The sequence below is a fragment of the Tyto alba genome, unplaced genomic scaffold, assembly GCF_018691265.1.
Source record: "Tyto alba isolate M040663 unplaced genomic scaffold, T.alba_DEE_v4.0 Super-Scaffold_22, whole genome shotgun sequence".
Taxonomy (NCBI): Eukaryota; Metazoa; Chordata; class Aves; order Strigiformes; family Tytonidae; genus Tyto; species Tyto alba.
The window spans coordinates 24,808,083-24,821,087 of NW_024881296.1; the positions used below are offsets into that span (position 1 = coordinate 24,808,083).

General features: G+C 45.0%; 1 protein-coding gene across 2 annotated transcripts in view; it reads left to right on the plus strand.

Annotated features, from left to right (window-relative positions):
- Window positions 1–11,636: 11,636 nt before the first annotated feature.
- Window positions 11,637–13,005, plus strand: part of SYNJ2 (synaptojanin 2) — a 67,014-nt gene continuing 65,645 nt past the window's right edge. For both annotated transcript variants that reach the window (XM_042796024.1, XM_042796023.1), the window contains exon 1: window positions 11,637–12,226. In XM_042796024.1, coding sequence (XP_042651958.1) covers window positions 12,106–12,226 — 121 coding nt within the window. In that variant the 5' untranslated portion in view covers window positions 11,637–12,105. The remainder of the gene's footprint in view (window positions 12,227–13,005) is intronic.

A 13,005-nucleotide genomic window follows, 5' to 3' on the forward strand; every position in this document is an offset into this window, starting at 1 on the left:
TTTTAAAAACCAAACCCTGCCACTATAATGTCCAATGACATGCTGGAAACACCGACCTTCAGAAGCCCAAAATGAGAGGGCCACTGTTTATCCAATGTTCAGCTATTTATATCTATGTTACTATTTTTAATTTAATTATTTTCAAGATGGACACAGGAGCTTGTCAAGTTTTGTGCATCAAATAATACAATGATTCGCCAAGTTAAACTATTGCCAAAGGGGAAGGTGCCTCAAAAGTGAGAGCCATATAGAGGTGAAGGACAGTTTTAAAATTGTTGACTAGTTCCTGACTAATTGACTAGTATGTTTAAGCTCAGTAAAGATTTTTTTTTTTAAACTCAACAACTGGAAGAGGAATTAAAAGTTAAACATAGCATCCGTTGCAATATAGTAGCAGAATATAAAACAGCCTGCTTGCTGTTAGGATGGAGTTGCTGAGCTTGACACTGCCCCAGAAGGTTCCTGTCTGACTGCACTCACAAGGACCGCACAGTTCAGGACTCATGCACACAAAGAAACTCGAGAAGTAAGGAAACTCTTCATTTGTCTTCCCTGCTTAAGTAGTGACAATTTTCTGGCTGGTTCCAAATTGCACCTATCAAACCTACAGCAAGGACTTATTTTTTCCTTTTTTTTTTTATTATTTCCAAGATAAAACTTTGGGAAGGAGGTAGGTATAGAACACTTCTTCCCTAGTATGAGCATGTTTATGCTTACTTGGCAATAGATAAACTTTACTGGGGTAAGAACTTGAGCAAATCTAGCTGCTGCTTATAAACAGTTTTAATGCTTGTCAGAAAGGAAACAACAACAAAAAAAACCCAAACAAACAAAACCATAACGCAAATGTTTATGAAAGTCTTCCAAATTTGCAATCAGTAAGAAGAGGTTTCTGTCCAAAGACTGCTGTACTGTAAAGTAAGTGTCCAGGCTGGCTGCAGGAGTGGGAATCTATTCGAATATGGTGTAAAATCAGCATAAGAAAGGGGCAACTTGCAGGGACTGCAGTGGTTTCAGAGGGGATGGGGGGTCTGCTCCTAGAACAAGAGAAGAGTTCAGAAAAGCCCCTCTCTGAGTGAGCTGTTAGGTTTATATCTAAACTATCTAGTGTTAGTTTCTAATAAAAATGACTAGCGGCCTTAAGCCATTTTTGAATGGTAAAATAAAACAGCCCTTCCTGAAAAACATTGTGTGTCCCAGAGGAAAAAAAAACCAAACCCAACCAACAAGTAACCATCGTATTGGGTGGTTGCAAGGGAGCTTGTGCAGAGAGCACTGCTGAGCTCTGTGGGGTCTCTGGGTGGTTCTCACTGCTGGGGAGCCAGAGAGCAGTCACCAGCTCAAGTCCACTGCTGAACCCTGGCTGGCTCCAGGCGTATGTGAGGCACCCAGGTCTGGTGCTAAACTCTTCGACAGCATGGGGAAAGAGAAGACAGACATGCACCATCATTAACCGCTTCTCCCTCAACCCCAGGATGCAAGGAAACCTCCCCTGGCCCTGTGTGGAGCCAGCTAAGATCTTACAAAGCATATTGGTGCCTCGCCAAAGAGGCTGTGCTCCAGATCTGATCGCCCTGAAGGCAGAGAGGGGTGTGAGTGTAGATGGTTTCTGGCACAGTGAGTAAACAGCTCTAGAAATCTGCCCCAGGATACCTTATCCTGTGGGCCTCCAACCACCACCAAGTTAAACTCAATAGCCAGCACTTGGCAACAGTACAAGTGCCAATGATCATAAAAAAAAAATATATATATTAATCTAATAACTCTAGTCAACACGCATAGATCTGTCTCGTAGGGCAGCAGATTGCTTAGAAGTAGTCACTTTATATTGGTTTCTCTGCAATATGTTGTATCCTGGCCCATCTAGGACTTCTGTTCCTGTATCAGGGCAGTGTTCTGAGTGGCAGCTTCTAGGATTAAACTGATTTTAGTTACTCTGTCTTTTAAGAGGCATTTTTAAGCTCAAAGAGCATCTCTGCTTTTATTCAGGCATGCTATGAACTCTGTGCATCAGTGTTTCCATGTGGAAAAGATCTGCACCAGTTCTGGCCCTTCCATGTAGTTTGCAATAAATTTCCAGGACCAGACAAAGTCGATTTCAAATTTCTGGAAGGAGTAGAGAGAATTCAGCTGAACTCTTACCAAAATATGCAGGGAATATTATTCAAGATAGCTACTCTGTAAGTAGTTATCAGGAAAGCTGTCATTGCACCCACCTTTTTAATAGACATGGGAAGCAATTGCAGGGGTAACCAAGCAGTAACTCCCTCTATGCATCAGGATCACTACTAACAGAAACTAACCCTCAGTGGACCAGCTGGATAAAAAGCATCTGAGAACAAAGCAGGGAGGAGGGAGGAGTAGGGACAAAGGTGAGAAAAGGTAATGGCAGTGTAAGGAACGGAAAATAAAGTTGGTGATGAGGGCAGGCAGCAGAGCAATCCAAAAAGCAAATGAAGTAGAGGTAATGATAACAGCAGCAAACAGAGGTTGCATGTGGTGAAGGATGCCTGACAGAAGTAGGGCTGTTACTTTTGGCTTGCGGCTCAGAGGGGAAGACGTGAACATTGATGTCACACTCCAGCCTCCCCTGCCCCCTCCAAAGTTTGTTTTACATGGCACTGGAATTCTCACACCCTGGGAGCTGGCTTCCCCCCAAATCCACAGCTTTGCTGAGCTTTTCCAGCCACCCCCGCGCGCAGTCTTTCCACCCCACCCCCCTGCTTTACCAAGCTGCTGAGATTGCTCACGCTCTGTGCTCACCCCTTCCCACACACACCAGCCTGCCCAGGTCACTGGTACTACTGGGGCACCTGTAACTTTTGGCTGGTACCAAAAGCAAGAAAACGTTCTAGGAACGGAGTGCAGACTACAAGGAAAAATGGTTTCTCATCTGTCTTCCACCCTGATAATTTTTAAGCCCCGCCCCCCAGCTTGGAGCAAAAAGAATAATAATAGGCTGCAAACATATTTAATTCTAATTCCTGCACCTTTCAACCAGCAGTGCCAGTGAGTCCTAGACTAGCCTACTCACCTGTACAGACTAATCATTTTGCTATGTGTGCCATGACCAATCCCCGGGCTAGCAGGAATTGCATGATGGCTACAGACACAGTGAAATCTAAACCACCTGCACCCTGGGGTGGGAATGCATCATTCTTATTCAACCTCAAACTCCCATCGTGGTTTATATGTTAATAGTGAACACCGCACAAGTTAGAAATATAGGTGACTCTTTTTCTAAAAGCAATGCAAAATCCTGTTTTAGTGAAGCAGAATGGCACACCTAAATAAACAAGTCAAATTGTCAAAAAACAAATACTGACTAGCAAGCAGAATGAACGCCTATCTATGTTTATTGTAGATACATAGTCCATGGATTTAATTGGTGCATTATAAATAATGTAGCATACCAAAGCGGTTGTTCAAATAACTTCAAACCATGGTATTTCCTCAGTCCTTCTCCTTTCTGGTCTGTTACCCTCATTCACACATTCTGTGGTATTTCTGCTACCCCTTTACAGCAGTACTGACAGAGGTAACACCTTGTTCATTACTCTTCCTTTCCTTTCAAGAAAAACATGTTACTCACTCTGCATTCACCATAAATTATGGAGCTGTGAAATAGCTTGACTCCTTATCCAGTTTGCTCCATTTTACTGCTGTAGTTTTTCTTTACCTGTCTCCAGTTCGTGGCTGGTGTTATACTGAGGAACTCCATTAACTATGCTGATTGAACTAGCTCGTATTCACTGTCTTTTCAAACTATTCTAAGTCATCTTGTCATAAAGCTGCTAAGGAGAGAAACACCTGAGATTTACTGCCCAATGCCATTTTTACAAGATTTTTCAGAATTTGCAAAAAACAGTTTAAAAACCCCCAAACCCTCAGTCTTCCAGATAAATTAGTATGTTCTCCTTCCTTTATGTGAATGTGTTATTACACTGCCCCTTGCTTTTTGGTTTGAAACCCCTTCTAAATCTGAAAATTAATGGACACGGCTTTCTAAAGCATGAGGAGACACAATGCCACAAAGCATCTATTTATAAAATGAAATGAGAGAAACGGGCCCAACTTCAGTTTAAAAGCACCACATATGTTGTAATAGAAACAACTATGGTGGAAAAAATGTTGACGTGATAATAAACGAGCAAAGCCATACGTGCAAGACAGTTTGGGTTGCTTTGAGAAGGTAACTGAATGCATGGCTTTTTTTCTGTGTGGGTTAGTATCTGGCATACAACCAGTGATCCATTATCAAAGGCACTAGCTAGAAATTCTATATCTTAAGAAAGATGCGGCAAATAAATCCTGAACTTTACACCTAGAGAATGTTTCCCGTGGAACTTATGTATGAGAACTGGGGTTCTGGATTACATTTAAGATTTGGGAGAAATTCACCTCCTCATTACAAACATATAAGGCTCCTTTCTTCAGTAGCTGTAGGGTGGTCATACTGGTTTCTAGAGAGCTGTTGTGTTCTGCCAGGCTAATGGCACAGATCACTGCTGCCACAGGCTGTGTTTAAAGCAGTTTTAAAGACCTGTAAGATCTTTCTGAAAAAAAAGTATGAAAAACTAAATTCCTCATAATATGTTTTTTTATACAAGATTAAAGAAGAGTCAAAGAATAGCAATAGACTTTTGCCCCTTGTGTTCTCCATAGTTAGTTACTTCTTCCTTTTGGAAAGCAATGATTTCATGTGCTTTTGTTACAAATTTATGTTTCTGAAGGTAAACACTTAGCTTCTAAAAAACTACTGATGTCATGATTCAATTGTGTTGAAGTGGTGCTCTCCAAATAGAACAGTCTATTTTTTTACCCATTTTTTATTCAACTGCTTGAGTAAATCTGAAACTTTCACACGGACAGGTTGTGTCCAGTATTTGCTTATGTTCATAAAACATCTTTAGTTTTGCTTTAGCTTTGTGTTAGGTATGCAAGAAAAAACACAACTGGAATGTGAGACTACTTTAAAACATCAGCCTCTGTTGTTTTTATACATGCATTTCTGTGAACACAGAACATGAGCTCATCTAACTAACAAAATCCTATTATAAAATGCTACGATTGTAAATAGCCAGCATTGAAAATAAACTCAGTAAACGAGCTCTATTATTCTTATGAGTGTTTAAACTCATGTGTGTCCCACTGATGCTTACACACTGAAACTCCATAGAGTTCCTTTATTGTCCCCTGAATGATCACACTGAGAGCAGACTCCAGTTCAATAAGCTTTAAATATATTAACATTAGAATTATGAATTGAGCAAGGAAGCTCCATTCTCCTTGCCCTCGCTTCTCACCTCTGATTTTTAAATGCCTCATTATAGGTCTCATCTGCTCCGTCTGCTCCTTCTTTCTGATGTGGTCTGTATTATCCAATAGAAGAAAATAACTAAACATTCTTATGTTAACAGAATTAGTTTACAAATGAAGCATAGTAAGATGGATCAGAAGTTAACATTTCCCTCAATAAATAAAGTATATTGCATGATAAAAATTATCCAGATACATATGAAACCCTGCTGTGACTTGACTGACTGCATTTTCTCCTCAACTTTTCCAATTTTTGTACAAGTTGGTTAGTCTAAAAAAACCAAGGGTGGTTTTTATTATTTTCTATTATTTAGCTTTCAGGCTAATCTTCTGGATCACCATCAGCTTTCTGCTGTATTCTTGCATTTTCCATCCTTATATTCACCTGTTTCTGTCTGGCTAGCTGTAACATCTCAACAGACTGTGAAACTCACAGATTCTGAACAATCAGAAAGACTCTATTCTTTCTTCTTACAGATATGGAGCACCAACAAAATAGTTCAATTCTTACTTAAGAATGAAGTCAGGAATGACTTTACTGCACCGCTCAGTCTCTTCTGGTACCCTGTCTGTGACAATGGTAGCCACTATATACAAGCAAAATGCCACAACAGGCAATCTGGGATTGCCTCTTTCTGGAGTTTTCTTTGTAGTAGATTCATGGCCAAGAGGAAGGCCTTTTCCACCTCATCAAAGCCATATCCCTTGATACTGCATAATCGTGAAACCCTGCTTTCACTGTAGATCTTCAACAGAGGTGTGCACAATTTGTCAGAAGAAAAGGTATATGCTCACTGAGAAAAACTGCCAACATACACACTGCATCTCTGTGTAGATATTAAGCAGTTCACTTTAAGTTTGAACTTTTTATTTTATTAAGTATTTTGATTTTCCTATCAGGAGTTCTAGAAAATTAGGCAATAGGCAGTGGAGAACTCTGTGGCTTTCTAGTCCTTTGAACATGAGAGAGGAATACCTACAACTAATCAGAAGCATGTCAGTCTGGAAGAAAGTATAAAAATTTTATCTGGTTGTCTGGTCGCTATTACTGCCTAAATAAACACTGTCTGACTAATGCTGCTCATCTGCACATAGTTTTGGGATGAAGGAAGTTAAGCTTTAAAACAGCTGCTGTTACTGAAAATAGTCTCAAGAAAAGGCTAGTATCTGTGAATGCAGTCAATCTGCCTCTCTAGATAGAGATCTTTCGTTTAGCACACACACAGTTAAAATATAAGTGGAAGAGGAGGTGAGAAATTCCACTGACCTCCCAACAGCACTTCAAACACAATTTTTCATTAGCAGCATTTATAAAACAGTTAGCACTTCACCAGAGCATCTCTCAGCCACTTCTGGTACACATTCAGAGCTTGAATTCACAGCCCAATCTTCTGCCAACCTGCAGCTACAGCCGGCAGCCAGATAGGCCCTGACTGAGTCTGAACCTAAAGCCAGTTGGCTTCCAGTCCAATCTCTTTTAGCAGCTGAACCCGCACTGTTTATTCCCTTGAGAAGTCTCACCCAAGCAAGGACCTGTGAGATTTAGGCTACTGATAAAGTTAGGCGTATGTTTTAGTGTCCTGCTGAACTGGAAGCTCAGGTCTGCTTTATTAACCCACCCCTCTCCCTTCCAAATAATTGGTTGAAGGGCAATAATGATATAGACATATTAGTATCCAAAGTTTCTTTTTTCCCGTGATTCTTGTAAGGATCACAGACCCCAAGGGCAAGGATTAAGGAGAGCTTGTCAGGAAAGGTTGTAAGCAAGAGTGGAAAGTTGGAAATATTGTCACTGGCTTAAGCAATGAAAATGCCTCTGCATCACTCCTCTTACACTCATGGCAAGGTCAAATGTTCTCTGTCAAGATCTAAACACTCAAATAAAGCATACCAGTTTATCACTTGTGCTTCTCATACTCTTGAGAGTTATTTTTAAGGAAATGCTGTTGACTTTGCTGAGAAATAGTGACCTAGCTCAAAGTATATCCGACTGTCTCTGTAATAAAGTACCAGATGTCTTTTGCACACAAAGTTCTTCACACAGTCAAGGCAAGCCAAACCAACTAGAATAGAAAGCTCTTCTCTCAATTTCACCGAGAATGTAAGAGGTGACATTAAAAAACAACAGCTACTTTCAGAGCAACATTTTGAGCACTTTAGCCTACAAATGTTGCAAATACTTCTCTGTGGCAAATTCAGCTTTAAATAAAAGTTATTCTAGTATTAACTAGAAAATGTGAAAACAATAAAAAGTTTTGCATATTAGCAGCAGTTACTAGTTGTTTTGAATGTCATGTGCAGGAAAAGCTATGCTGAGGTATTTCCTTTATTTCTTCTTTACTTACTGAAGACAAAAGTTTTTCATAAAAGGCAAAAACCAAACTGTTTTCAATGACCTTGTGGGGACACACATTTCCTGAGGAATTTGTGACCACTGAGGCTGTGTGCAAGTGGCCAGAAATCTCCAGGAAATGCTGTCATAAGTAATCTTTGATATTTAATCTCAGAGCTTTAAAAAAGTTACCATTGCTTCCAGTAGCATAATATTGGACACAACTATTTTTTGTTTCTACTGGGTATCACCAAAGCTTTTTGTACAATAGACCCAGATTGCAAAGATCACTCACTAGCACGTAAAGATAGACACTACAAAGTACTACTGTAGGGACATTCACCCATTCTGTGCCCCAAAGTCTAGCATATGGGTTCACACAGCAATTCCAGAGAGGCAGCAGCCAGCCAATACACCCTGCCCTACCCAGTTCTGCTAAACTCTGGTTTGTAACAGCGTTGTTCCTCTTCTGATGTGTCTCCAGACCAACATACAATACCACCTGCTAAGATCAGCACGCAGGACGACTCTTCATTCAGGCAGCCATCCAGACCCCGTAAACATCCATTACCATAAAGACCTAGGAGCAGGAGTCATTATAATGCACAGCATGCTTCAGAGGTAAACATGGGGCTGGGGAGGGGAAGGGATTGGAAATGTGAACCAAACTGAATAATGACTTGGAAGAAGATCCAAGTGTTCAGAAATTACACTGAGGTGATTTCTACAGCTGAATTTCTAATGATAGCAAAAGAACTGTGCAAAAATCTGTATAAACACAGTGTGGATGTTGTCTTCAACACAGTTTGTCCCACAGATGAGTTAACAGGAAACTAAACTTGATTTAATAGCTGAAGGCTGTATCCTCCTACCATGGAGGCCGGCCCTTTAACATGTCAGTGCTGCAATTTTGTTTGAACTGCATTTCACACAGTTCTGCAGTCAGCAAACATTAGATCTTAAGGATTCCTTTCCTTCTGATAGGGAGAATGAAGGATCTCCCTCCCCCTCCTCTACAGACAGGAGCTAGAAGAGGACTTGGAAGGAGAAAAGGAAAGCAAAGGAGCACTGCTGCTGACAAGAGAGATTCTACCCTCCAAAATACTCCCACTATTCTGTGCATGCAGAATGGTAGAGATAGCCCACCGACCTGTTGCTTCTCTCAGCTGAAGACAGCAGAGGCAGTGGAAGGTCACCTCCCACTATTTAGTTGTGGGAACACTCAGAAAGCAATGCAAAGTATCTGTGACTGCTCAGAGGTACAAAGAGTGATAGAGAACCAAAGATGGGAGTGTGAAGAGGTGCAAAGAAATGAATACCATGAAACTATCAAGGCAGAACATTAAATGAAAGGGAAAATCCACTGAGAAGGGAGGATGAAATGAGAAAGTGCTGAGGGGGTTAATGAGGGTGTTGTGATCTGGGTGAAAACAAGTACTATGGAAGCAGGTATGAGTTCACCTGATCGACTCCCCACCATTTCCATGATACTAACATACAAAAGCTCCAGAGCGAGACTGCTCAACTTCAAATGTCACATAGAAGATTAACCGTTAATCTCAACATTTTCCTTTAAAAATGGACTTTTATGCATTGAATCATAGTCAGTTTGGTTAGATGAAAAGATCTTGGGTGCCATAAAATAAGGCAAATGAAACCTTTGCATACCCTTCTAATATATCAAGCAAGGTTTCTATCTGAGCCCTTACTTTGGATGTCATTCAGTGTGAAGGAGGTTTGTAAACTGTATGGCTTTATTCACCATTCCTCTTCACCATTTTCTGGCAGTTGCTTTCTCAGTCTTATGTTTCTAAGGCAACTGACCTGTGACACAAAGTCTAATTAAGTGACTTACTATTTTTTCAGTAATCACATCACACCTTTAAAAATGCATCTTTCCATGCTGTGGATGTTTTGCAGCCTGAACCCTTTGAAAAGATCTGTTTGTAACAGATTAGAATAAACTCACTCACCGAGCCACCTGTGAAAGCAGTGCTTTGCCACAGACCCTGCTAAAGGTTTCTGGTTTTCTATCTTCCCCTCCTCCTAGTGCTGAGAGGTCCTGAAAAAAATACTATCCCAGGTACACCAGTCCCTTCTCTAGTATTTTGCCCAACAGATCTGACAGTAAGTTTCTTACTGATAATACTAAATTGTGTGTTCTTGTAATTCACAGTGAAATTCACTAATGACAAAAATTACTAATGAGTTACGAGAAGGGACAATAGGGAGTGACATACTATTGTCCTCCAAGTGACAGTTCACTCTCATGATGGAATTTAAAGAGGCCTGTGAAAAATCATTCCTCAAAAGCAAAGACAGACGCAAAAAAAGAGTAGGTTGGGGTTTTGTTATTAGTTTTAAATACACAAGTGCATGATCCAGGGCAAATTTTAAAAATCGTGATATGACTGCTTTAGGCAGCTCTGATGGTTTAAGTGATAATTTCAGTGTTTAATCTCAAGTAAGCACTTTCCTCTAGGGCAAGAGGTCATGGTGAAAGATGACAAAGATATAAACTGATTCTTGGTCTGCCATTTCCATAGGACAGCTGTAAGAAAGGCACCCCTTTTCTGTTTAATGTCAAGAATGGTTAATTCACACCCTTTCTTACAACCTCAAAAACTCCCAAACTTTAAGCTGTGTGCTCTCTCACTTTTTTCATACCGGTCACTTAACCTCTATAGTTTCTGGGTAATTTATTTCACATTACCCAGCACTCTATCTCACCCTACATACTAAATCAAAAATTAGGATCAGGGGCAAAAAAAAGCCCTATGCAAACACCAATCCCACTTTCCCTACCAGATCCTTTCAAAATGCTGTTTTAAGAAGGCACTATAAGTATTCCTAAAATTAATCTCCTTTTCAAATTACTACTAGTTCTAAAATAAATAAAACAGAGGTACATGGCAGGAAAACAGCACTTGCTTTACATGTTTGTTTCCATCAAGTTCAATGCAGGCAGAGACTCTTACATTCCACCTGGCAGAGCACAGCTGTGACTGATGTCCTCAATGTTAATGTGAGACAGTAGTAACATAAGTTAGTTTGGCTATTTTGAATTTTGCACTTTTCTCTACATAGAAGTGTAAAGTATAATTCAGCCCTATTAGCAAATGAGAACTGTGCTTGATTTCCCTGTGTATGAATAGGACTACACTTTCTGCTAGAAGTTACTGCATATTTTCTCTCATCTGAATACATTTGTGTACTTGTCCCTACCCCCTCAATCCATTCCATACGGTTGAACTCTGGAAAAAACTAGCACCTCACCCCGCAGTCTCAACAGGGAATTACGATGGGAATCCTGCAATATCAGACAAGGGAAAAACGAAACAAAAACCAAAACCATAAAAAACCGCAGGTTGGTATGAAGAAACACTGCTTTTTAACTACGAGCGAACCCAAACCGTGCTGAGGCGGGACCGGCGGGGCCTGGGCCCGGCCGGAGGCCCCGAGGGCAGCAGCCTGCGCCCGGCGCGGTGTCAGCGGGAGCCGCCGCCCCGAGGGACAGGCCCAGCTGGGGCCCTGCCGGCCGCTCCCCGCGGGGAGCGGGAGGGCGCGGAGCCTCTCCCCAGGCAAAGCCGGGCAGCAGCCGCCGCCTGCCAGGCGGGCGGAGAAAGCCGTTTGGGCGCCTCAAGGCGTTCCCCTTACCGCCGGCCCTCCTCGCCTCACGCAGCGCGGCCGCGACGGCGGAGCGAGGGGCCGCGGGGGACTGCCGGCGGATCGACGGCGAGCTTCCCTCGGCCGCACCGCCGAGCGGGCGGGGAGCGGCGCCGCCGGGCCGGGCCGGGCCGGGCCGGGCCAGGCCGGGCCGGGCGGCTCAAGACACCCCGCCGGGCGCGGTGAGGCGGCGCGGCCGTGGCGGGCGGTCGCAGCCGCCGCTCCTCCCATCCCCCGAGGGCAGGGCGGGCGGTGGCGGCCCGCCGGCGGCTTGTACCTGTCCCGGAGGAGGAGGAGGAGCCGCAGCAGGGGAGCCAGAGGGACAAAGTTAACTCTGGAAAGTTTACAGCGGACCGGGGGTGGGAAGGGAAAGGCGGAGAGAAAAGGGGAAGGTCGCTCCCGCCCCGCGCCGCTGGCCGCAGCCGGGGGCTCCCGGAGGAGGAGGAGGAGGCAGCAGCCGCGCCGCGGGGAGAAGCGGTAGCCGCAAACTCTCTGCTCCCTTCGCCGCTGGCCGCCTCCTCCCAGGCGCTCGGAGCCCTGCTGAGGTGACCGGCTCCCGGGCAGGGGACGCGGCAGTCCTCCTTGCCCGCCGCCCTAGGCGTCCTCGCCGCCGGGCAGAAGCGGGCTGCCAGGATCGGGGACCCCGCGCCCGGAGGAGCTCCCTCAGGGTCGTGGGGCTGCAGGCGGCTCTCCCTGAGCGCCGGGCTCCGTGCGCTTGAGGAGACGGAGTCGCCTCCCCCTGTGGCCCGCACCCCCCTGCTCTTTCCTCCCGGCGACCAGCGGCTCCCATGGCTTTGAGCAAAGGGCTGCGGCTGCTCTGGAAGCAGGAGCCGGGGCCGAGCGCCCTGCTGGAGGCGCGCACCCGCCCGGACTGCCTGTTGCTGGAGGCCGGTACCGTGGCGGCGCTCAGTAAGTGCCCCGGGCCGGGCCGGGCTCCCCGCGCGGTGCCCGTGGGGGGGGGGCCGTGGCGTGGGGAGGTGGCGTATCTGTGGGTACGCGCCCGATGCCTGCGAAGGGGCGCCGGGTGCGGTGGCAGCGGGCGGCGCCGATCAGGTTTGGGGCACTTTCCCCGGTGGCTCGGAGGGGAGAGGGCAGACTTGGGCGCAGTGGGGGCACTGGCCGTGAGGAACTCGCTCACCTCACTTTGAGCTCCGGGCTCCAGCGTGGCCCTCCAGCCCTGCCCGCTTGCCGCCGTTTTGGGGTGACCCCCGGTGCCCTGCCATGCGTGGAGGGTCGGCCAGCATCACCTCCCGGTGCGACCCCAGGCCTGATCCTTATCTGACCGGCTCTTTCTCTGGACGCCTTTAGCCTCCTCACCAGCAGCCGGGGTGGAAGAAGAAGGAGAGGCCACCCGCCTGCCTGGTGGCTGTGAGGTCCTGGCACTGGGCACCTTCACTGTGCTTGTATCTGCAGCCTTGTACGAGCCTTATTGACTGCAGAGGAGGGTCCAGCTAAAGGGATGGGGCCTACTACCTCTTGGAGAAATTTTTGTTCAGCTGCATCAGATGCTACTCAGCAGTGTAGACATCCAGTTCGCAGCAGAGATTGTTTTGGGTGACTCATTCATGTCCTGTAAATAAAACCTGGCTTCCTGCTCTTGCTATACATGCTCTTGTGGTTGCACTGTGCGTGGTTCCTCGAGTGTCTGGCTCTTCCTGGAGGAGCTTGAGTCTCACCTGGGGCAGTGG